General features: G+C 47.4%; 1 protein-coding gene across 2 annotated transcripts in view; it reads right to left on the reverse strand.

Moving 5' to 3' along the window:
* Positions 1–379: 379 nt before the first annotated feature.
* Positions 380–23,172, reverse strand: part of GABBR1 (gamma-aminobutyric acid type B receptor subunit 1) — a 30,921-nt gene continuing 8,128 nt past the window's right edge. For both annotated transcript variants that reach the window (XM_030802338.1, XM_030802337.1), the window contains exons 7-23: positions 22,013–22,147; positions 21,428–21,598; positions 20,227–20,328; positions 19,875–19,940; positions 19,224–19,415; positions 11,363–11,605; positions 10,671–10,734; positions 9,052–9,129; positions 7,354–7,504; positions 6,726–6,858; positions 5,246–5,362; positions 5,041–5,148; positions 4,534–4,627; positions 3,721–3,848; positions 3,011–3,139; positions 2,645–2,788; positions 380–1,859 (exon numbers count right to left, since the gene is read on the reverse strand). In XM_030802338.1, coding sequence (XP_030658198.1) covers positions 1,686–1,859; positions 2,645–2,788; positions 3,011–3,139; positions 3,721–3,848; positions 4,534–4,627; positions 5,041–5,148; positions 5,246–5,362; positions 6,726–6,858; positions 7,354–7,504; positions 9,052–9,129; positions 10,671–10,734; positions 11,363–11,605; positions 19,224–19,415; positions 19,875–19,940; positions 20,227–20,328; positions 21,428–21,598; positions 22,013–22,147 — 2,229 coding nt within the window. In that variant the 3' untranslated portion in view covers positions 380–1,685. The remainder of the gene's footprint in view (positions 1,860–2,644; positions 2,789–3,010; positions 3,140–3,720; positions 3,849–4,533; positions 4,628–5,040; positions 5,149–5,245; positions 5,363–6,725; positions 6,859–7,353; positions 7,505–9,051; positions 9,130–10,670; positions 10,735–11,362; positions 11,606–19,223; positions 19,416–19,874; positions 19,941–20,226; positions 20,329–21,427; positions 21,599–22,012; positions 22,148–23,172) is intronic.

Genomic DNA, 23,172 nt, shown 5'->3' on the forward strand with positions numbered 1-23,172 from the left:
CCATGGCCCAAGGGCCATCCTAGGCACCTGAATGCACAATTTATATAGTCTTTGTACTCAACCTATGGAGGAATGTATTACTGTTATTCTTATTTTCATAAATGAGGATATGGGGAATAGAGACTAAGAAAATGTTTGCATGTGGTTGGATCTGATACCCTGGCAGTCTGACTCCAGAGCCCACACTTTTAACCAGTAGTGTCCTCACTAATCTCAGACTTAATCATGTCCTGCTTCATTCTGCTGAGCCCTCAATGGATCAATAAAACACCTCTTTTCACCCTCCGCTTCAATGCCTTTTCATGAACTTGGAGTCCTCTGAGCCTCCCTTCTTGGGTTGAAGCCAATTCTGTTCACAGGAAGAGTGCAAGGTGCTGAGTCACACTGTTCACTGGTTTATTGAGATTCGGGGAGATCCTTCCCCAAGAGACACCACAGTGTGAAAGGGACACCACCTCCCACCCCATAGGTCCATCTGTCTATCCCAACAGTCAAGGGTGCCTTCCTTTGGTCAGGATTCTCATCAACTATCCACTGGAAGCAGCTCTCCAAACCTGCCCCCACTTATTTTTCCTTAATTCCCCTCAAAAAAACACAAAACAAAAGGGAGCAGTCTTGGGAGAAGATGATTGTGAGTGTAGACTGAGGGTGGTACATGAATGCAATGGAGATGGGGGAGTCTGGGCAGAAATGGAGATTCTGCGACGAGGAGAGGGTGTGGACGGCCCCACCAAACATGAATTGGGGAAAAGTGCTTAACAATGTGCAGGGTAGGGTACATATGGCTCTGTCAGAAGAATACCATGATTTAAGGGAAGAAGGTACACAAGGTACATGGAGGTTACACAGGGAAAGTACATGGATAAACATGGATGTGTGCAAATAGGAAAGACATGACTCAGCATGCTAGACAAATCGCACATGCCTACCCAAACACGCTCAAGGGCAGACCCATGACCATGAGAGGGGCACACGTAGCTGTGAATGCAGGGTGCCCAAGAGCACCTGTGACTGAACATGAAGAAAGCACATGGGAAAAGCGTGTGTACACATAAGCATGTTCAGTGGGCACACGCAGGAGAGGGGAGGATGCATGTGTGCTGAGCATGAGTGCACAAAGCAGAGGCAAGGAGCATGTGAGCCTTGGCGAAAAGAATGAGCCCCAAAGGAAGCAAAATTCAGGCGGAGCCAAATGTGAGAAAGTATGGAAGGGCAAGTAAGATGGAAAGAGATTATGACAGTGGAGAAAAGGAGAGGCCCCTTTGGGGTGGAAAGAGCACTTGTGGGGAGACCCCTGCTGGACAGGAACAGAGCACAAAGGCAGAGGAGCTGCAGGGGTTGCCATGGTAACTAGAAGAGGGTGTTGCATGGGAAGAGAAAGATGCAGTGAGGCTGCTGAGGAGGCAGCGCGTGAGCAGTGAGCAGCTTCAAGCCAGGTACGAACTAAATTGTGAAGAGGTGATACAAAATTACATGAAGCAGTAAGAGAGAAAAAGGTCTGTTTCCCAGAGGTATGAGAGACCCAAATCAGCCCAGGACTCACAGGGGGACATGTATTTACAAGAGATGAGATTGGATAGCATGTTCTTCCCAGCTGGGGATGGGGACCCCCTGCTTCCTGAGTCCCCTGCCCTTCCCCTCTCCCTTTCCCTCCCCCTACTGGCCTGTCCTCCCTCACCCTACCCTCACTTATAAAGCAAATGCACTCGACTCCCATCACAGCTAAGCCGGTCGGGGGGCTCAGGGGGTCCCCTGGGCAGGCCCCCAGAGGGGTCTGGGGGTGTCGGTGGGTGGCGCCGGGAGCGGAGCTGCTGCCGAGACTGGAGTTGATGGCGCAGTTCAGAGACACGTTCCTCTTTCTGGAGGAAGAAGCACAATTGGGATAGTAGGAGAAGAGGAGGTGATGGAAGGGTGGGGAGGAGGGAAAGAGAGGAAGGGCACAGGGAAAGAGAGGAAGGGCACAGAAAAATGTAGGGGGAGGACATAGGGTAAGTGGACAGAATAAATTAAAAGGAGAAATCAAAACAGAACAAGAAAAGCCGGAGAACATAATGGGGATAACAACAGAAAAAATGCGATCAGGGAAATAAGAGAGAATTTAAAAACAAAAGGAAAAAGTGGGGAAGGAGAGAAAAGTCAGTGTACAGAGCTTCCAATAAATCAGAGAGATGTGTCAACCCAGTTGGAACATCCCTCTCTTTGGCATTGCACCAGCCCCTAATGACAGCCTGGGGCACAGTGAACGCCTGCCCAGGTCCTTTATGCTAGGGCTGCATGCAACACCCAGCTGCTGTGAGTGTTGACTACTAGAGGCTCACAGCTGCCTCTCTCCAGTTGTCACCTACAGCCAACAGCCATCCTCTTGCCTTAAGGAGGCTGAGTCAACCACATAGCTCCCACTCCAGAGCCCCTCCACCTGCCAGGCCGACACTGGATTTTGCCTGAGATAGAATCTTGCTCAGCCCTTTCCCCTCCCCTATGCTGCTCCATTCACTCCTTACAGGTTGTCTCCTAGGACCCTCCCTCCATGAACCAAGAACATCTGACCCTGTATTTCAGGCTTGGCTTCAGACAACCCGAGCTAAGACACAAGCCTTCTGGACCCCGCCACTCCAACACTCTACCCTGACACCCACCCCCGCACCTCAGCAATGATCTTTTCCAGTTCGCGGTTCTCCTTCTCCAACAGCCGGGACTTCTCCTCCTCGTTGTTGTTGGTAGATGACCCTGTCTTCATGGTGTCCTGTGCCTCCGACTGCCATTCCCCTCGGGTGATCAGCCTGCGCATCTGGGGGCAAATGTTTGGGCGTGGGGTGGCCCAGCAAGGACTGTACTAGTGATTGGCTGATGGAAGGTTGGAGGTGGAAGGAATGCTGATAAGAGTTGGGCCCAAAACAAGGGGAGGAGTGAGAGGAGGGTGAACGGAAGGGCAGAGGAACTCAGTACTATAGGAAGGAGGGATGGAGGCAACATGGGAACAAAGAGGGTGGGAGAAAAGCCAGATCCTCACCTTGGGCACAAAGAGCACAACAAGAGTGATATAGGAGGAGAAAACTATGGCAAGAGAGGCAAAGGCAAAGGCTGCATCCTGCTGGCTGGACAGAATCATGGTGACAGGAGCAGTGATGAGGCACAGGACCTAGAGGGAAAGAAACATTGAGGGGGTCTCTCAGGTCTGCAGGCTCAGACAAGATCCAGAGTTTACTTCCCATGGGAGGGAGTCTATGCAGACAGTTTCCGGGTGAACTTTCCCATTGAAAAGGATCCAAATTCAGGATCATCCTCAAATATAGACTGAGAAAAATCTCAGATTGTCCCAAACCAGTTTTCACTCTTGGTTAACCCTCCCCTCAAGGCAGGAACTCCCAGGATCTCTATGCACACATTCCAGGTCCTCCAGAGTCGGTCCCTGGCAGGAAATGTCAATACAGTCCAGCCCATTAACCACAGACAAGCAATTTAACTTCTCTGTGTTTCTGTTTCCTCACCTATAAAGTGGGGATACTAATATCTACTTCATCGGGTAGTTGCAAGATAAATGATACAATGTCTGTAGTGAGCTTTGTAAACTGTAAAGTGCTTTATAAACCTGAAGAATTAACAAACTTTTTAAGACTTCTAAGCAACCGATGCCAGATCTAGCATTGATTCTTCCTAGTCCGCCACATCTGGGCTGCAGTGGTCAGCCTACAGGGTCAATGCCATGGGGTCAGTGCTCACTGCCACGTTGTAGATAGCCATGCCCACAGCCCGGTGATCATTGATCTTCTCAGTGGACACACTCTTGGTCTCATAAGCAAGGAAGATTCCCAGCAGCAGCAGCAGCCCCTTGTAACCATAGAAAATGCCTAGGATGGCAGGAGAGAGTCACTTGAGCAACAAGGACCACAATGCTCCTCACTCAATCCCCATCCCCTCTCTGCCCTTCACCTACTCTGCAATGGAAAGGGGGCCCTCCTCTCCAATCCAACCCCTCCGACCTAGCAAACCTCACCCTGTGTCCCCCATCCCCTATGTCCACCCAACTTGCCCAGAGCACATCACTTTTTCCTGGGATTCACACAGGAAAGCAATGGTGGCAAGCTGCTGTCAGTCAGGCAAGGGCTTGTTGAATATCTAGAAATAGGCCAGTCTGGGCCACACATGCCTCACCCTTACCCTACAGGTGGGAAGGTGGCTTTCCAGGCAGAGGGTAGGTTTGCAACTTGTGACCATGAATCAAACAATGTTAATAAGGCCAAGGGGGATCTAAAAGATAATGTCAAGTCTGGAGGTGGGGTTACCCCCACTTGTTGCTCTGCTGAACACAAGTTCTTCATCTGTGCTTTGGGCCCTAAGCTCCTCATAGCAAAAGAGCAACTCTCCCCTATTCTCAGAAAGGATTAGTGCAATAACAAAGAGTAGGGTGTTCAAACTGGGTTGACAAGCTCTCTATCTCCTCTTCCAAAGACCCCTCTCTCTCCAAGCCCTCTGTCCCTGCCTTCCCTCCTGCCTTTGTGCATCCCTGCCCTCCTTTGTCCACATCCCACAAACCAAGCCATGTATTCATCTTCCTGGAGCTGCAATGCTCCAGCTGGGGCAGAATAGAGACGTCAATATCTTCCTTTGGTTCCTCCTTGGCAAATGTCTAGGGGAGAAACAAGGTCACAAGAAAGATGGTTGCCAGCCTCCCCTCCTCTCCTCAATGCTTCTCAGTCTCTGGCTTCCAACTGTTTTCCTATGAGACCCTCAATGCTGATGCCAAATCTCATTCTAGGCCTAAGAATGTTTTCCTGAACCCTTGGAGGTGCTTGTTCCCCACTTTCCCTGACACCTGGAAGTTCTACACACCCTTCCCAGATCCTCACCCCTTCCTTTCTTCAGCTGAATCTGGAGGCCTATGAGGGGCTCCTTCTAGGAAGGAAAGGAAGAGCTTCCAATACGAGGAAGGCACTCTCTCCAAGTAGCTTCATCCCTCAAGACCACACACAGCCCCAGGGCCATGATGGCCATTGAGCCCTGCTCATTCTCCTGACCATAGCACCTCCTCTCCAGCGGTACCTCAATGGTCCGGTGCAAAGGGTCCACGATCTGCCAGATGGCGAGAGTGAGGACATCCATGCCCACCAGCAGGCCCACTGTGGCATACAGCTTCCAGGGTTCCAGAGTCTGGATAAATATGTGGGGAGAACAGGCATGCCAGGGGAAAATGCTCTGTGCCCCAGGAGCCAAGGATCTGGGGGATGAGGATTGGGCAGCAGCTCACCTTCCTCCACTCCTTCTTTTCTTCCTTCTTTGTGAAGACCGTGTGGACCCACCAAATCTTGGTGAACATGGAACCGTAGCCCAGACTAAAGCCCAGGCCCAGGAGCCAGAGGCGGGCCTGGAAAGGAAGAGAGGGCACAGGCAGAACGGGGTAGGGTAGTAGCCGGGACTGCAGTAGGGATAGGCAGAACCCTAAAGGAGTGTGGGCAGGGAGCACTGGTGACACAGGGAGGGTGGGAAAATGTGAACAGGATGGAGAGCGGCACGGGGAGGGCAGTCTCCCCACCTTGAACAATTCCTCCCATCCACCCTCTATTTCCACACCACCAGGGTGATCTTGCTAAAACCTCCTGGCTTTAGTGGACAAAAACCTCCAACCACTCCCCAGTATCTATAAGTTATAGCCTGAACACTTCTGGATGTGACACAGACCCTTCACAACATGCTCCCACCCACCTGTCCAGCTAGGCTCATCTCCCAGCCCCACACCTACCCCACGCTCCAGCCATGCTGAACTACTCACTTTCTCTTCATCTACTCTCTTTCATGTATTTTCTAGCCACACGATGCTCCCTATGCCTCTGAAGTGGCCTTCCTCTATTTCTCTAGCTGATAAAATCCTATTTGTTCTTCAGTATTCAAATGCCACCTCTTCAGTGAGGTCCACCCAATCACGCTAGCAGTGAGCTGTGTTCCCTTCTTTGCCCCCAAAGCACTTTGTGCAGATCCCTACTCTGGAACCTCTCCTATTGCACTACAGCTAATTGTCTGCTTCTCCAGCTGCACTCTGGCCTCACTGGGAACAGAGGATTCCTGATGAACTGCATGTGCATGTGCATGGAAATGCCATGTGCACAGATGTATGATCAGCACAGAGCAGAGGAAACAGAGAGAGCAACGACAGGCAGGCAGATTAGGAGAAAGAGTGGGTGTTTCTACCAGTGGAACAGAGAACCACTCGACTACCACTGTTGAAGCTGGCCTCTCCCCACGGCACTAGAACCTTCCATGTACCAACAGTCCCAGAGCCCCTCCTCCCTGTGTGGCAGTGGTCCCTTCCCCCCAACTCTCTGCTGTGTTTCGATCTCTGCTTCTATGCTTCCAAACCCAACAAAGGCTCCCAAGGAAAGTCCACAGTTCTGATTCTCAGCCCCCACACCACAGACAAGCCACCATTGTTCAGGAGACCTTTGAGCAGATCCCCTTCCTTTGCCTTCAATGGCTCCCTCCTCTTCCCTGCAAGGCCTGCCATAGCAACCTTGGAACTAACAAGTAAACTACAGAATGAAAATGCCCTGCAGGCACAGAAAGAAGGGACAGAGCCAAACAGAGACCAGAGGGGTGATGCTAGAAGGAAAGAACAGGGACAAGAGTCAGGGAAAGCTGAGGAGAAAGGGCACAGAATCATAAATCATGGGAGGCGTTCCTGAGACGGGTGGGAGAGCCACATCCTGTAAGGAATTTGCCCACCACCTCCTCACCTGGCAGACGAAAGGGAACTGGTTCCTCCCAATGTGGTAACCATCCAGCCCCAGGGGGAAGACAGCAGCTAAAGCCAGTGAGCAGCCCACAGCAGTCAGGTTGTTCAGGTTGGGCTGTGAGTTCTGGATATAACTAGGGCAGAGGTGGAGAGGGTGAGAGGGAGAGAGAATTACCCCTCTTCTCCCTGGAGGCTGAGCTCTCTAAATACCATGCAATGGCATGACCCTAATTTCAGGGCCAGGGGCTAAAGGAAGACAGGATTGGAGAAGACAGTGGAGCCTTGAGAGGCAAAGCAATGCAGTCATGGGGCTGAAGATGGAGTTGCAGAGGGCTTCCCAAGCACAGAACCCCACCAGAATACGGGCTATTTATGTAGAGTCCAAGACTGTGAGACCTGGCCCCAAAGGTTGTTTTTTTCTCTTCTTTTCTTTTTTCTTCCAGTTAGCTACTTTGGAGTAGGAGTGGGGGTTATATCTGGTTTCCCTGTTTTCATTCTCAACAAGTCAGAATGAAAAACTCCATGATACATGGCCATGGGAGTTACACAGGTTTCATTCTCATCCTGTCCAGGAACACGATCAGTATCTCAGAGAGGCAGACAAGGAAAATGTCAGAAGAGAAACTTACCGGACATGTGAGTTGTAGATGTTAAAGGACAGACAGACAACAGCTAGGACAATGCCCAGGCTGGAGAGAACGGAGACGGAGATAAAGAGTTTCTGTGACAAGAAGCGGAATGTCTTGATGACCAGGGTCTGGTCAGCTGGGGGGGACCCTCCTGCATGGCACAGGGGAGGAAGAGGGGAAGGGAAAAGAGAAGGGAAGGAGGACAAAGGAATGAAGACGGGATAGGAGAAAAGGGCAAAGAACTAGATTGCTGATGGACATTCAGTCATTGGCTGGGGACATGAGGCCCTAACTGTACTGAACAGAGGTTACTGCAGGCAGAATGCTCAGCGCCACTGGGGCCGTTAGGAAGCAACCAGAAATGAGATGAGAAGATGGAGTGAATGGTCTATCCATAGGTTGGGAAATGCTGAGGCATGTCACCAAAGTTGTAGTCTTTGTTTTTGTTTGTTCTTTAAGTTTTTCTGTCTTTCTTACAGCAAAGGAAAATGGGAGGAGAAAGAAGGGATAATTTAAAAATGTTATAAGGTCTCTTATAACCCAAATCAAAGTTTCAAATGACAATTATGGAATCATAAAGCTAAAATGGCCTTGAAGTATCTAGTGTGGACACCTAATCTTGAGACAAACAAAAAAAGGAAAGCTAATCTGAAATTTTAATCCTGGCAGGGTGATATTCCCAAATATATTTTCCAGTTATTATTAGGGGGAAGTTCAAATTTGTCAGAGTTCACCAAAAAAAACTAATTTCAATTTGCTTAGTTTTTTTTTTAAAGAATAATTTAGGCCATGCAGCATTTATAGCAATCCAGAACACTGTCCTAAATTCAAATTGTAAAAAAAAAAAAAAAAAAGGGCAAAACTCCAGCAGTGCTGGGAATGACTAGATTTCTGCTGGGCAGGGCAGATGGCAGCCTTCTTCAATGGCTGGGCCTCCCCTTCATTCTCAAGGAGCCTTTCTTTTATCAGTAGGTCCTTCCTTTTGTCTTTTGTCCACCTTCGGTTTCTCTCCTACGTCCTATCATTTAGGCCAAGTACGCAAAGAATAACTACTTGCTTTCTCTCTTTAAAAAGTATATTTCGAGGGATGTAATACTACCTATTAGGTACAAGGTACACTATTCAGGTGACAGGCGCATTAAATGCCCGGACTTCACCACTATGCAATATATTCATGTAACACAACTGCACGTCTACGTCTAACTTACATAAAAATAGGAAAATTTTAAAAAATACATATAAAAATAAAAAGCATATTTTGGCAGATGACAATTACATGAGGTTTTCCCTCCTCCTCCATAGTTTAAGCAACCGTTTTCCTGATAGACAGACAAAGAGACAGCTCTGGGCTTGAAGTAGCTGGTTCAAATATATCAAGACACCAGGACATCTGGGAAACCCAAATGGAGTTTCCATTTCCCGCCCTCTGCCCACCCCCTGCCTCTAATCCCCAGTTACCCCAGCAATGTACTATTAAAAATAGTGCTAACCACCGCCTATTCCCTCTCCAAATACACCAGTCTCCCCTACCCACGCCTTAGGGGTTGTATTCACTCTCACTTAACCCTTTCTCCTGGCCCAGCTGCCAGCCACATTACAACCTAACAGTCTCCACCATTCCATCCTCACTCAAAGGCATGACTTTTTCCCTTGACTGTCCAGAGGGGCTGAAGGAAAATACAAACAAGATCCACTCACCAATCCACTTATCTGTTTTGGACCAGGAAAGATCATCCTTGGTGCTGTCATAGTAGCCAATCTTCTTGTAGCTGCCACCTAGGCAGACGACAATAAAAGGAGTGACCACAGGGAGCCAAAGAGCTGATCCTAGGCATTTTCAACTTCCCACTTCCCTAGAGCTTTGCATGGTTGTATCTGATTTTATTTTCACCTGAGGCCCTAAAGGATGCTTGGAAGGACCTATGAGTCGCTTGAATCAGCAACATGACTTAAAAGCAATATAAGGTGGTTCCCAAGGCAACTCAGATAAATAAGACTATCTATGTTTAAAAGTCTTCAGTGAGGAGGCTCCACAATATGTCTGCCACCTATTCCATTCCTCACACCTCTCTCGGCGAGATGTCTCTCACTTTGATTTTGGCTTCTAAAGCTTTACACATATTTCTGCTTATTCTTCCTCTCATGATAGGCAGGCTCTATTTTCCCAGTGGCTTTCATTTTAATTTTAGAACATTCTCTTCCGTTGGCTTGGGTTTTAATTCCTTGGATAAGTTATATCTGCCTCTTAAAGCGCCATTGAGTAAAATTTGGTCATTTCTAAGATTTCTGTTCTAGAACTGTTTCCGTTACCATAACTTTTCCTTCAAAAGCCAACTCACACTCCTTTCACCATGGCTGAAGTCCATTTCCTCTTGTCCTGGATACAAAGAGGAGCTGAGAGGATGTGGAGGTGGGGAGAAAGGAAGAAAGAAACTTTTCACAGGAGGCCAAGAAATAGCTCTCTTGCCATGCCGTAAAAGACTGAGAGCCGAGTGGAGCAGAAAAATTAACTCCTAGAAGTTCTGCAGATACCTGTGTGCTAAGTTTCAAGAAAATACAATCTACAGAAGCCAAGCTATACACATTGAAGCTTTACACAGCAAGGAAATTTGGCAGATTGCCTTAAAAAAAAATAGCGGTTCTCCTAGATTCAGCTTTCTTGAGTCTAACTGACAGGTCATCAACCTCTCAACCCAAGCCACTCAAGGGGAAATTCCTGAAATTAATGGAAGCCACTGGGAAAGCGAGTAACTGTTTTTAATTTGCATGCCTCTTTTCTTTTTTCTTTGAGACAGAGTCTCACTCTATCACCCAGGCTGGAGTCCAGTGGCGTGATCTCGGCTCACTGCGACCTCTGCCTCCTGGGTTCAAGTGATTCTCCTGCCTCAGCCTCCCAAGTAGCTGGGACTACAGGCGCCTGCCACCACACCCAGCTAATTTTTTTTTTTTTTTTGTATTTTTGGTAGAGTCAGGGTTTCACCATGTTGGTCAGGCTGGTCTCAAACTCCTGACCATGATCATGACCTGCCTGCCTTGGCCTCCCAAAAGTGCTGGGATTACAGGGGTGAGCCACCACACCCAGCCTGCACACCTCTTTAAGAGCAAAACCAGTGCAACTCAAAGACATCAATCTTCTTGTAGCTAAGCTTCTTATTATTATTATTTACAAGCTTGATGAACAGAGCTAAAAGAGAAGGGCAGAAGTGGGGAGGTGCCAGGGCAATCTTGTGATGTCTCTGACATTCTTCCCCAGGTGGCATCCCAGCCCAGCCCCAGCCTAGCCCCCATGTCCGGTCCCCTCCTGCCCCTGTACTCACCCTGAAGCTGCTCGATAAGCGTCCATGCCATCCGAGAGCCGCTGGCATCAAACACCACATGGCCCTGAGGGAAGGAACATGTGGAGGAAGGCAAAGGAGACAAAAGCAGGAGTGAAAGAGAACATCAGGGACTCTTTAAATCCTTCTGTTTTTGATGTAATTGAGCCTCTGAATGAATGCTATTTATGGCATTTGCCTGCATATAGGACATACCCCAGATGCCCATACCCTAGATTTTAGAAACATTATTCTTTGGAGAAGGAGCTTCACTCATGAGATTTGAATGGGAAAAAATCCCCAGACAGAACACCAGCAGGCTTCTGGTTGTGTGGCCTAAGCAAGTCAGCAAATCTCTCTGGAAACTAATCTTTTCATTTTAAAAAGAATAAGAAGATGACCTTTCAGACTGTTTTGTCTTTCAAAATCCTACAGTTCTCATCTGACTCATGAATATTTGGACTAGTTTGAAAAGAAACGAGGGGAGGGGTTTAAAAAATGGAATACATCATTTTTTTTCCTCTAGTCTTTGATGGCTTCTTCTAATTTGAAGATCCCTACTTCTCTGGTTGGAGACTGATTATTGCAAAGAAGTAACTGAGAAAAACAGGGAATGCATGTTTGTAGAAGATGCCTCTTGAGAGTCTCTCTCAAGATTGGGAAGACAGGGGAGTATGAAGGAAGTTGTAACTCACAGAGACACCCTCAAAGGACGAGGAGTTCATTGCCCGGTAGATTTGGTCGGTAATGGTCTGGTTGTTGTAGTTGAAGTCCTCCAGGCGCACGCCGGAACGGCCGCCTCCTCCAGATGTCTTGTTCAGGGCCAGTGCCAAGGCCCAGATGGCATCATAGGCCAGCGGTGCCTCCTGGAAGCCTCCTGTCTCCTCCGGGTGTCTTTTCAGTCGCTTGGTTAGTTTCTCCACAAATTCCTGGGATGTCTTGGGAGGAAAAAATCATGAGGAAAGAACTGAAATGTGTGTGGGTGCGGGGGAAGGGGTGCAATCCAATTCTGACTCAAACACTTCTACTTGAATGGATGGTTTGTGTTACTGTTGTCAGATTGGACACATGTACATTCAAAATCTTTAACTATACCCATGTGTCTGCCTTAGATCGGAAGCTACTAGACTAGAGTAGGTATTAGCTGTGTCCGATGGTCTTAGTGTGTACAGTTGCTAGCTCAGAACTGCAAACAGAGAAGTTTGACAAATAAACACTCTGGATAATGAGTGGCAAAAGATGGAAGGTAGGGCAGAGTAAAGGAGGAGACATGGATGAAGAGCTGTGACATTGATGTTCTCTGATCCTTCTGACTTTCTTCATAGAGTTAACCCAGGATCTAACAGCTCCTACAATTCCAAAAGATTTTAGAAAAGGTGATAGCAGTCTTCTCACTCTGCTTGCCAGCCAGGAGGATTTTTCTTCAGCGTGCTAACTTCTTGCCACTCTTGTGTGCTTTCAGTTCACTGCCTCTTAGAGGGCTTTCAGAAGACTGAAAACTACAGAAATATCCTTCACGTTTTTGAAGTCCATTACTCAATCCTACCCACACCCCTCCCAACACTCAACCTTCTTTTTCCATGAAAGCTAAAAAGAATGATAGTTCCTTTAACTCTCTCATGAACTGGGTCAAGAGACCTGACTTCATATACCTTGCGATAACCTTGTTTGGCTAAATAACTGTAGGTAAATTACTTAACCTCTTGAAACTGCATTCTACATACTGGAGAAAATCACATCATTCCTTCCTTACCTCACAGAAACCATACAAGGAAAAGCTTAGCAACTACTTCTTCGGAAACCACAAGTAATACACAGGGGACCATACAAATAATTGTTTGGGTTTGGAATGTTTTAACACACACTGTAATGAAAGAATAAATAGATGAATGAAGAATAAATAAATAACTTTGTTCCTCATGCCTTGCTCACTTTTCTCTCCAACTTTCTAGAGAGATAGAGAAGTGAGATATGCAAACGGCACAGGCAATGTACAGCAGTCGCTACTACATTGGGCTTTGAAGGAGCCTGGGCTTTGAAGATGCAATGGGCCTGGGTTCTACCCTTGAGGACAAGACCAAATCCCATGCCCTCTCTTAATCATCAGCATCTAGCACTGTGCCCAACCATAATGAAGTAACAATAAATGTCCATTGGATTGGGCCAGTGAAAATACTCTGTAAAGTATTTAATAGTAGATACGTGTCATTATACATTTGTCCAAACCCATAGAAAATATAACACCAAGGGTGAACTCTAATGTAAACTATGGACTTTGGGTGATTATGATGTATCAATGTAGGTTCATCAGTTGTAACAAATGTACCACTCTGGCGGAGGATGTCGATAATGTAGAAGGCTATGCATGTGGGGAGTATATGGGAAGTTTCTGTACCTTCATCTCAATCCTGCTGGGAAACTAAAACTGCTCAAAAAAAAAAAAAAAAAAAAAAAAAAAAAAAAAAAAAAAAAAACAATGGCCAGGCACAGTGGCTCACACCTTTAATCCTAGCACTTTGGGAGGCCAAGGTAGGCAGACTGCCTGAGCTCGGGAGTTAAAGACCAGCTGGGCAACATGGTGAAACCCCATGTCTACTAAAATACAAAAAATTAGCTGGGCATGGTGGCGTGCACTTGCAGTCCCAACTACTCGGGAGGCTGAGGGCTGAGGCGAGAGAATCACTTCAACCCAGGAGGTGGAGGTTACAGTGAGCTGAGATGACGCCACTACACTCCAGCCTGGGCGACAGAGCAAGACTCCGCCTCAAAAAAAAAAAAAAAAAAAAAAAAAGGCTTTATAAAAAACAAGTCAGGCTGGGCACGGTGGCTCATGCTTGTAATCCCAGCTCTTTGGGAGGCCAAGGAGGGTGGATCACCTGAGGTCAGGAATTCCAGACAGCCTGGCCAAACTGGTGTAACCCCGCCTCTATTAAAAATACAAAAATTAGCTGGGTGTGTTGGTGGGCTCCCGTAATCCCAGCTACTTGGGAAGCTGAGGTAGGAGAATTGCTTGAACTCAAGAGGCAGAGGTTGCAGTGAGCGGAGATCACGCCACTGCACTTCAACCTGGGCAATGGAGTGAGACTCTGCCTTAAAAAAAAAAAAAAAAAAAAAGGCAGCCTGGCACAGGGGGCTCACACCTGTAATCCCAACATTTTCATTTTCAGAGGCGAAGGCAGGAGGATTCCTTGAGCCCAGGAGTTTGAGGTAAGACTGGGCAAAACAGAGAGGACCCAACTCTACAAAATTTTTTTAAAAATTAGCCAGACTTGGCCCGGGCACGGAGGCTCACATCTGTAATCTCAGGACTTTGGGAGGTCAAGGCGGGCAGATCATGAGGTCAGGAGTTCAAGACCAGCCTGGCCAACATGGTGAAACCCTGTCTCTACGAAAAATACAAAAATTAGCCAGGCATGGTGGCTCACGCCTGTAATCCCACCACTTTGGGAGGCTGAGGTGGGTGGATCACCTGAGGTCCGGAGTTCCAGACCAGCCTGACCAACATGGAGAAACCCTGTCTCTACTGAAAATACAAAATTAGCCAGGCGTGGTGGCGCATGCCTGTAATCCCAGCTACTCCAGAGGCTGAGGCAGGAGAATGGCTTGAACCTGGGAGGCGGAGGTTGCTGTGAGCCAAGATTGAGCCATTGCACTCAAGCCTGGGCAACAAGAGTGAAACTCCGTCTCAAAAAAAAAAAATACAAAAATTAGCTGGGTGTGATGGTGGGCTCCTGTAATCCCAGCTACTCAGGAGGCTGAGGCAGGAGAATCACTTGAACCCGGGAGGCGGAGGTTGCAGTGAGCCAAGATCATGCGATTGCACTCCAGCCTGGGCAACAGAGCGAGACTCCATCTTAGAAAAAAAAAAAAAATTAGCCGGACTTGGCTGGGCGCAGTGGCTCACACCTGTAATCCCACAGCACTTCGGGAGGCCAAGGAGGGTGAATCACGAGGTTAGGTGTTCGAGACCAACCTGACCAACATGGTGAAACCCCATGTCCACTAAAAATACAAAAAGTTATCTGGGCATGGTGGCACGCATCTGTAATCCCAGCTATTCAGAAGGCTGAGGCAGGAGAATCACTTGAACCCAGGAGGCAGAGGTTTTGCAGTGAGCCAAGATCACACCATTGTGCTCCAGCCTAGGCAACAGAGCAAGACTCTATCTCGAGGAAAAAAAAAAAAAAAAATTAGCCAGACTTGGTGGCATACGTCGTGATCCCAGCTTACTTGGGAGGGGCTGAGGTGGGTGGATGGCTTGAGCCCAGGAGGTCAAGGCTGCAGCAATTGCACCACTGCACTCCTGCCTGGGCAACAGAGGGATACTCTATCTCAAAAAAAAAAAAAAGGCTGGGCGCGGTGGCTCACACTGTAATCCCAGAACTTTGGGAGGCCAAGGTGGGCGGATCACGAGGTCAGGAGATAGAGACCATCCTGGCTAACACGGTGAAACCCCGTCTCTACTGAAAAAAAAAGTCTGTTGGATAGATAAATGGATGAATTCATATTCTAATCATTTTACCTGCTATGAAATCTCAAACTTTAAGTTATTAAACCTCACTAGTTGGTTATTCAGCTTTAAAATGAGAATAATACTATCTAAAATAGTATGAAATGAAATTAGAACATGTATAAAAATGCTGGGTATGAAGTAAGTTACATTTTCTCTGCGTGAATTTCCTTGACTCTCAACCTCATCTTTGTTATTGATACTCAGATCTATAATTTCAGCCCAATATTTCAAGTCCATATTTCTTTTCTTTCTTTCTTTTTTTTTTTTTGAGATGGAGTCTTGCTCTGTTGCCAGGCTGGAGTGCAGTAGTGCGATCTTGGCTCACTGCAACCTCTGCCTCCTGGGTTCAAGCGATTCTTATGTCTCAGCCTCCCGAGTAGCTGGGATTACAGGCACGTGACACCACACCCAGCTGATTTGTGTATTTTTAGCAGAGACGGGGTTTCATCATGTTAGCCAGGCTGGTCTTGAACTCCTGACCTTGTGATCCACCTGCCTCAGCCTCCCAAAGTGCTGGGATTATAGGCGTGTGCCACCGCGCCCAGCCTCAAGTCCATATTTCTAACTGACTCTGAGGCATTTATAAATATATGATGAATAACCTCAAAATCAAAATATCCAAGATGAAGCTCAATTTTTCCTTACTCCCAAACAGTTCCCAGTAAATGAGACTAAAGCCTTGGAATCACATTAGACCCTTTCAAATCACTGAGTCCTCTTAACTCTTTTGTTGAAATGTTTCATTGATATCGATCCCTCCTTACACAGGATGATGATGATGATTCTAATGATGATGATGGTTAACATGTATACAGTCCTTAGTACATACCGAGCATTTTCCTGAGGAAATTATATCACCTTATTTAATCCTCAAACAATCCAATGAGGTGTTATTATCCCCATTTTAGAGATAAGAAAACTGAGGCACAGAAAAGTTATATAACTTGCCTAAAAAAAGTTATACTATTAGTAAGTAGCAGAGCTAATCCATACTTTTACCAGCCACCCTACACAGTCTCTGTACATGAGACTGCCTCTCTCTAAGAGCACCTGCACAAATAGCAGCTAGGCTAATACTTTGAGTAGTCCTTTGGCTTCAAATTGAAAGATTGGTCTATCCAATCTTCAGTTCAAGGTAAATATGGCATCAAAAAAATCACCCGGATGGAAAGGGATTAATTTGCTCAGCATGATGCGGTCCCCTGCTCAGGTCGTCAGACCCTGTGCTCATGCCAGGTCACTACCACTAACATGCCTAACCACTGGGGGCACCACTGCTCCTGCCACCCCAAGAGTAAAGAAGAGTAGAATGCTTCCCCCTTGAGTCAGTAAAGATACAGTTATAGATTGTCAAACAGAAACTCCGCAGCTTAAGGAAATCTGAACAATAAAGACCCCTCAACCCATAGCAATTAGTTAATCAACCAAGTGCAAATTTATACCTAATTTTTTTAACAGCCTTGTCTGGCTCTCAAGAATGGATGCTTGACAGTGGGCTAAAATGTATATCTTGAGGTAGTTTTTTAGCTTTTTGTATCGGTCCTAGGTCTGATGGGATCTCTACCCCGATCAGGATTTCCTCACAATCTTATCTCCAGGATGCCACCTCCCACATTCCCCCCTAGCCCACAGCTACATTTCTCTAAAACCACTCTAACCCACTCTCCATTTCCACATATGGCCCCTAAAGATGTTTTCTCTAAACTAGGGTTTCTCAGTCTCTGCACTATTAACATTCTGAGCAAGATAATTCTTTGTTGTCGGAGGCTGTGCTTTGTAGGATATTTAGAATAATCTTTGGCTTCTACACATTAGACATCAGGAGCACGTATCCCTCCCCATCCCCACCCCCAACTGTAACAACCAAAAATGCCTCCAGATAGCGTAGCATCTGAAAGTGTAGGGTAGTAGTTGAAAACCACTACCCTGATAGTTCTCGAGGTGTGATCCCCAGACCAGTAGCATCTGCATCCCCAGGAACTTGCTAGAAATGTCAATTCTCAGGCCCTAGCCCAGATCTACTGAATCAGAATTTCCAGGGGAAGGGCCTGATAACCTGTGAACTAACTACCTTTCCAGGTGGTTCTGACGGACGTTAAAGTTTGAGAACTATTGATCTAAACATAAGGCCATCCTTAGGGAATAAAAGCAACTCTGCTTCTTTTCTAAGTCTCCATGGCTCTGGCCCCCTAGGTCCAACCCTTGCTTTGATCCACTTCTATTCATGCTGTTTGATTCATCTGTAATCTCTTTCACCCCTAACCTGTTGTTAAGACTGCTCTATCCTCTTCAGAAAATATTGGCTTCCCCACTGGCATTTTAGGCTGGTCCCACTGGAAGCCCTATGGCCTCAAAAGCAGGAACCATCTTTCTCTAGAGACAAAGTCAGAAAGGGATCTTCCAAGTCTTCCCGCCCCAATGCTCAGGTGTCCCTCTACGTCCCTAACCAATTCTCTGTTCTCTCTCTCTCTTTTTGTTTAGAGCTGGGGGTCTCACTATATTGCCCAGGCTGGTCTTGAATTCCTGGGCTCCAGTGATCCTCTGCCTTGGCCTCCCAAGGTGCTGGAGATTACGGGTGTGAGCCACTGGACCCAGCCAAATCCCTGTTTTCTGTCAGCCTCCTCTAGCTCCCTGCTATAAGACAGAAGCAACGATTGGCAAGTCCTGGGCTCAGGGCACCAACAAGTCTTTCCGGCTTTGGTAGCCAGTTCCAATACTTTCCCAGGTTTTATGGATGACTCACCTCTTGGGTACTCTACAGGAAAGTGATCTTCCAAAATTTTTTCATTGTATTTTTCAACTAACATACCTTAAAACATAGAGTCCATTTAGAATGTCCCAAAACAGTGTGTATCATCAGAGTCCATGTGGCAGCAGATCTTTCATCACAATGCACCACCAGAGTCAACTTCCTAAATCTTATTTCTCCTTTGCTCAGCAACTGCCAGTAGCTAAACAGTGTTAGCAGATAAAAGTACAAACTTTTTAGTCAGGCTTCATGGTTTTCCATGGGAAGTGATGAGGCAGAGCAGTTTGGAGTCAGATTTAACTAGGATTCAATTCCAGCTGGACTGCTGAGTAGCTGCATGACCTGGGACAAGTCATTAAACCACTCTGAGTCTCATTTTCCTGGTCTACAAAATGTAGATAAGTCCACATCAGTGTTTTGCTGTTAGGATCCCGGAAATCATGAATCTAAGTGCCACATAAATGCCACTGTTAGTAAAACTTTTTTAATCAAGCTATTTTGGGGCTTTACAACAATTAACTCACCCCTAACATGCTCTCCAAAGCAGGTACACACTTGGCGTAATAAGCAGACACACAGGTGGCTGTATCGAGCTTACCCAAAATTCCTGTACTCTTTACAGTGTAGTGCTGAGCAACAAAGAAGCCTCTTCCCTTACGCCCACACCCACACTCACTTCTGCCCCTCAGCTGCAGGGCTGCCCCAACCCTCCCAAATCAGAGAATGCGCCTCCTCGCTCCAAGTCTGTTATTAACCAGCTGTCTGGGGCTAAATGATTTCAAAAGCCCCTTCTCCACATAAAATTCTAAAAAAAGAATCATTAAAAAAAGCAACAGGATCCAAGCTAATTGCATATCAATCATGAGTGAATATTAAGCAACTCTAAAATACTAACATAAGTCACCAAGAAAATAAAATGCAATTCTGCCCAGACACAGTGCTCCTGTAAAGGTGTCCTTGCGTATACAAGCATCCATATTATCATTAACGCCAGTTCCTCCTGACTTCTCACCAACTGCTCCTCGTCTCCATGGTAACAGCCCTTCCACTCATCAGGAACCTACTGAACATACAACTCTATCGTTTTTTTTTTTCTCTCTCTCTCCTACCCAAGGAAGTCAGAGTAAAGGTAGGATCCACAGGAAACATAAGGCAGACAAGTTCAGGGTGGGCACAGCCCTCTCTTCTCCTTTATATCCAAATTCCGCACCCTCTCCCTGCCACTCTTTCCCCTGCAAGGCCCCCTCAGTCCCCTCCACCCTCCCAGGTGCCAGCCTGCAAGTCACACTCTTACCATGTTGGAAATGCTGCGGGTGTTGGCAGGATTCAGCATGACAATCTCAGTTGTGATGTGGCCCTCCACCGCCTCAGTCATCTCATCCACTGTGCAGTTGATAGAAGGGTCGTAGATCTTGAACCAATTGTCAGCATACCACCCAATGAGGAACCAGACATACTTCTTCCCAAAGAGACGCTCCTTGTACACCTGAATACGGAGGAGGATGGCTGAGTTTTTGTTTGCTCATTTGTTTGTTTTTGTCTTATCTCACTTGACACTATTTAGCCTCTTGGGAATCAGGGAAGAGCAGTAGAACTAAAAAGAGAAATCTACAAGTCTTGGGGATAGTAGGAAAGGCTGACAATTCTTCCTTCTAAGTTTCTCCCCAGCCCCTGTATTTCTGAGTGGCCTTTTCCAGCCAGTCAGGACAGATGGAATTCATGGGCTTCTCAGGAAACACAAGGCAGTAGAAAAATGAGATCTGAAGAAAGTATCATGTGTGTGCAGACAAGGGATGCAGTCAGAGCCAACAGACAGAGACATCCTATGAATCGTCACCTCAGATCATATGCTATCAACTCAGGCACAGAGGCAGAGAGGAGGCCCCACAAGAAAACCAAGGGAAACTCCCACCCAGTGCCCCGCCCTCTTCAGATCCAACTCCACCTCACAAAAAACTTTCCGGGCTTCAGTCTCATAGAAAAGTCCCACGATGATTCGGGCATCCTGGCGCTACAGAACAGAGAGAAACAGCTCCTGAGGGATGCCCGGGAATGCCTGAGGGGCTAAACCAGACGTCTTCACAGCTTTGATTTCCCATCCCAAAGTGCTTAGTGCAGGGTAACGCTCAATGTATAATGAATAAACATCAATTGGAAGATGGAGCTAAACTTCCCCAGGAGATGCTATTGCCTCAGAGAATCAAAACCTGCCCCCGCCTGGCTTTCCTCTCCAACCAGTCACTGTCCCCCAGCTTGGTCCCTCTGTAAACAGAGCCCACCACTCCCAGCCATCTGACCTTCAGGTTTTTGACGGGCACAGCTGGATCTGAGAAGAAACTCTGGCGGAAAGTAATCTCAATTCCAGCCTCCTTCACTCGTTCCTCCAGGTCGTCCAGAGTCTTGGGTGGGAATGAAAAACAAGTTGGAAAACACAGGGTGCATGAGGGAATAAAGACCAGAGAGGTTAACTGGGGATTTCAGAGCAATACTCAGATAGAGCAAAGAAGCAGCCATTCTGAACCTTCCTTCAACAGCTTCTGTCCCTGAAGTGAGGAGTTCGGGAAGGCATCTGGTCTTAGGATGTGGCTTCCAAGTGGGAAGGTGAATGGTGAGCCCCTGCTGAGGCTCTGTGTGGGGGAAGCCACTCCATTCATCCACTCCTACCACTGAAGGCAAAGATGGGGGAAAGAAACAGAGGAACCAGGGAAAGACAAGGCAAGGACTGGGACGGACAGCATGATGTCAACCTCAAGAGGCAAATGGGCAGACAGAAAAAGGATCAGAGAAGAATGGTCTGAATCAGAGTGAAAGTGGGGGAGGATTAAAGGGCCACTGAACACAGTGGATAGAAGACCCAAAGAACAGAATAAAAGGGAGGGAGCAGACTGCCTTCTTCAGATGTAGAGCCTGTATTTCCTCTCTACCTCCCCAAATCTCCCTCCTCCCCCTCAACCTCTCCTTGTCTGTCGGCTTCTCTCTTAGTACCAACTACCAGATCCATGCAGCTGTCTTTCTGCCCCTCTCTCTCCTCTCCCCCATTCCTCTCTCTCTCTCTTTCTCTCTCTCCTCTCCCTCTCTCCTCTGTAATCCACTGGCTCCATCCCCTCTGTTCCCATTCGCACCCACCCACCATCCCCCTTGAAAGCCTCTGGAATCTGCTGCCTTCCTGGATTCCTATCTCATCTTCCCTCCCATCTCTTGCCCCCACTTTGGATTGAACCTACTTTAACAGAACTGAGTCATTCTGGGTCTATATATCTGGGGAACAGGGCGTCAAACAGGGGAAAAAATCGTAAAATCATAAAGACAGAGAGAATCCCAAAAACTCAACTCATTCTTTCCCCTAGCTACAGAAAGAACGGCACTTAACCCACATGGAATGCGTTCTCTTTTAATGAAAAATCAAGCTCTTGCCCCTAAAAGTGAATCTCACGTCACATCTCCTGGCGCTGGAATTTGAGCTTATGTCCCTTTACCCCTTGCCCAACCCCTCCTCACCGAAGTGAAGACCTCAGTGGTCTGCTGGATGGTAGCAATCTTCTTCCAGCCCCACTTTTCAAAGAGTTTCACACGGGTAGGGTTGTGGAGTGTGGCTGATGGGTGTGTTCGGAAGAAAGTGGGGAAACGCTGCCGGTTTGACAGGGCTGGTGAGCTGGAGCCATAGGAAAGCTGTGGGGCAGGGAGAGTGAGTGCAGCAGGGTCTGTTCACTGAAGACACCAAGAGTGGTCAAGAGTTCCTTTAACCCTCTTCCTGCCTTTGGGTTTCTCTTCCTTACTCTCTCCAAACCTCCCCACCTCTGGTCTGCCTACGGAAAAGAGATTCTCAAAGGCCCACACACCCCTCACAACCGGGACGCTCTTTCACTGATCTAATTTCAATTCCTTCTGAAGAAGGAGGTCAGCGGCAGCACTGTCAGGCCACTGTTGCTGGGAGGCTGCCTAGCTCAGGTCTGCAGAGGACTCTGAATCTTAGTAGCAGGTCCTCCGCACTCCTTTGCAATACAAACCCGCAATCGCCATTGTCCCTCCAGTAGAGCTCAAAAGGGAATGACCCCATCTTCTGACCCCCATAGCCCTGCTTACCACAATGAGGTTCCACATCCTAGCAGCCTCAGCCACCAGCGTGGAGACAGAGCTGCAGCCAGGCATAAGGATGATCTTGATAGGGTCGTTGTAGAGTAGCTCATACAGGTACTTGGTGGCTTGGCCTGGATCACACTGAAAGACAAGAGAGGAGATGAGGGCAAGCTCTCCTGGGGCCCCTCCCCTGTCTGCAATTCCTACTCTTATCTTTCTCGAACAAATTAGTTCCTTTCTCAATTACTCCTTTCATCATTAATTACCATTTTCTTCTCCTTTCTAGCATCTCTTCCTGTCAAGTGCCTTTTTTCTCCTCTTTCATTAAACTTCCTTCTCTGTCTTCCATCTGGAGCCTTACCCATCACCTCTCTTGCACACCCCTCCTTTGGTATTAATGAACATACCACCTTACCTCCTTTCAGCTCACCCTCAGACATCCCCCTTCCCTCTGTCACCAGGCCCTTTACCCCATGTTTCTATGCTCCAAACACCAGTGGGTGGAATAAGAGTCAGTAGGAATATGGTAAACTCTTTCCACGTCCCCAGACAGCTTGCTCAAAGCCATATTATGAAAATTCCTTCCTCACCTCTGCAAACCCCTTCTCCCCACCTTCCATTTGTTTCCTCCCTCTTCTCTTTTCAGAGCTAGTGATAAGTAAAGAGAGAACAGGAACAAGACCAGTAGGGGGTCCCGCTCAGTGATCCATCCCTCCTGCTGGGCGCTGACATTTGACAGGTCCATTAGAAAAAAAGACACTGGGGGGTGGAAGTGGGGAAGAATGTAGGATGAGGAAAGAACAGAGAGAATGAATAGAATGGAACCCTCAAGAAACCAGACAATTTGAGAGGTGCCTTAAAGAGAGGCTTGGAGCTAGGGAAAGTAAACAAGCAGAAAGCTGGAGAAGAAAGGAAGCTTGGGAGGAGGGGAAATGGGGGAGGAAGAGCCAGCCTTGGGTCTCCCACTGCCTGTTCCCCTCCCACTGATATATGACATTTCAGAAGCTGCTGGAACCCCAATGCATGTGAAGACGAAATGGCAGCCAGTGGGGAGCCAGGGCAGAGGGGACACAGACAGGGAGCTCAGGGGACTAAGGAGGGTGAAATGTTGCTGGGAGGGGAGGATAAGTAGAAAGGAAATAAAGAAAGCACTCTGGAGCCTGCTT

Source organism: Nomascus leucogenys, chromosome 22a (genome assembly GCF_006542625.1).
Source record: "Nomascus leucogenys isolate Asia chromosome 22a, Asia_NLE_v1, whole genome shotgun sequence".
Classification (NCBI taxonomy): Eukaryota; Metazoa; Chordata; class Mammalia; order Primates; family Hylobatidae; genus Nomascus; species Nomascus leucogenys.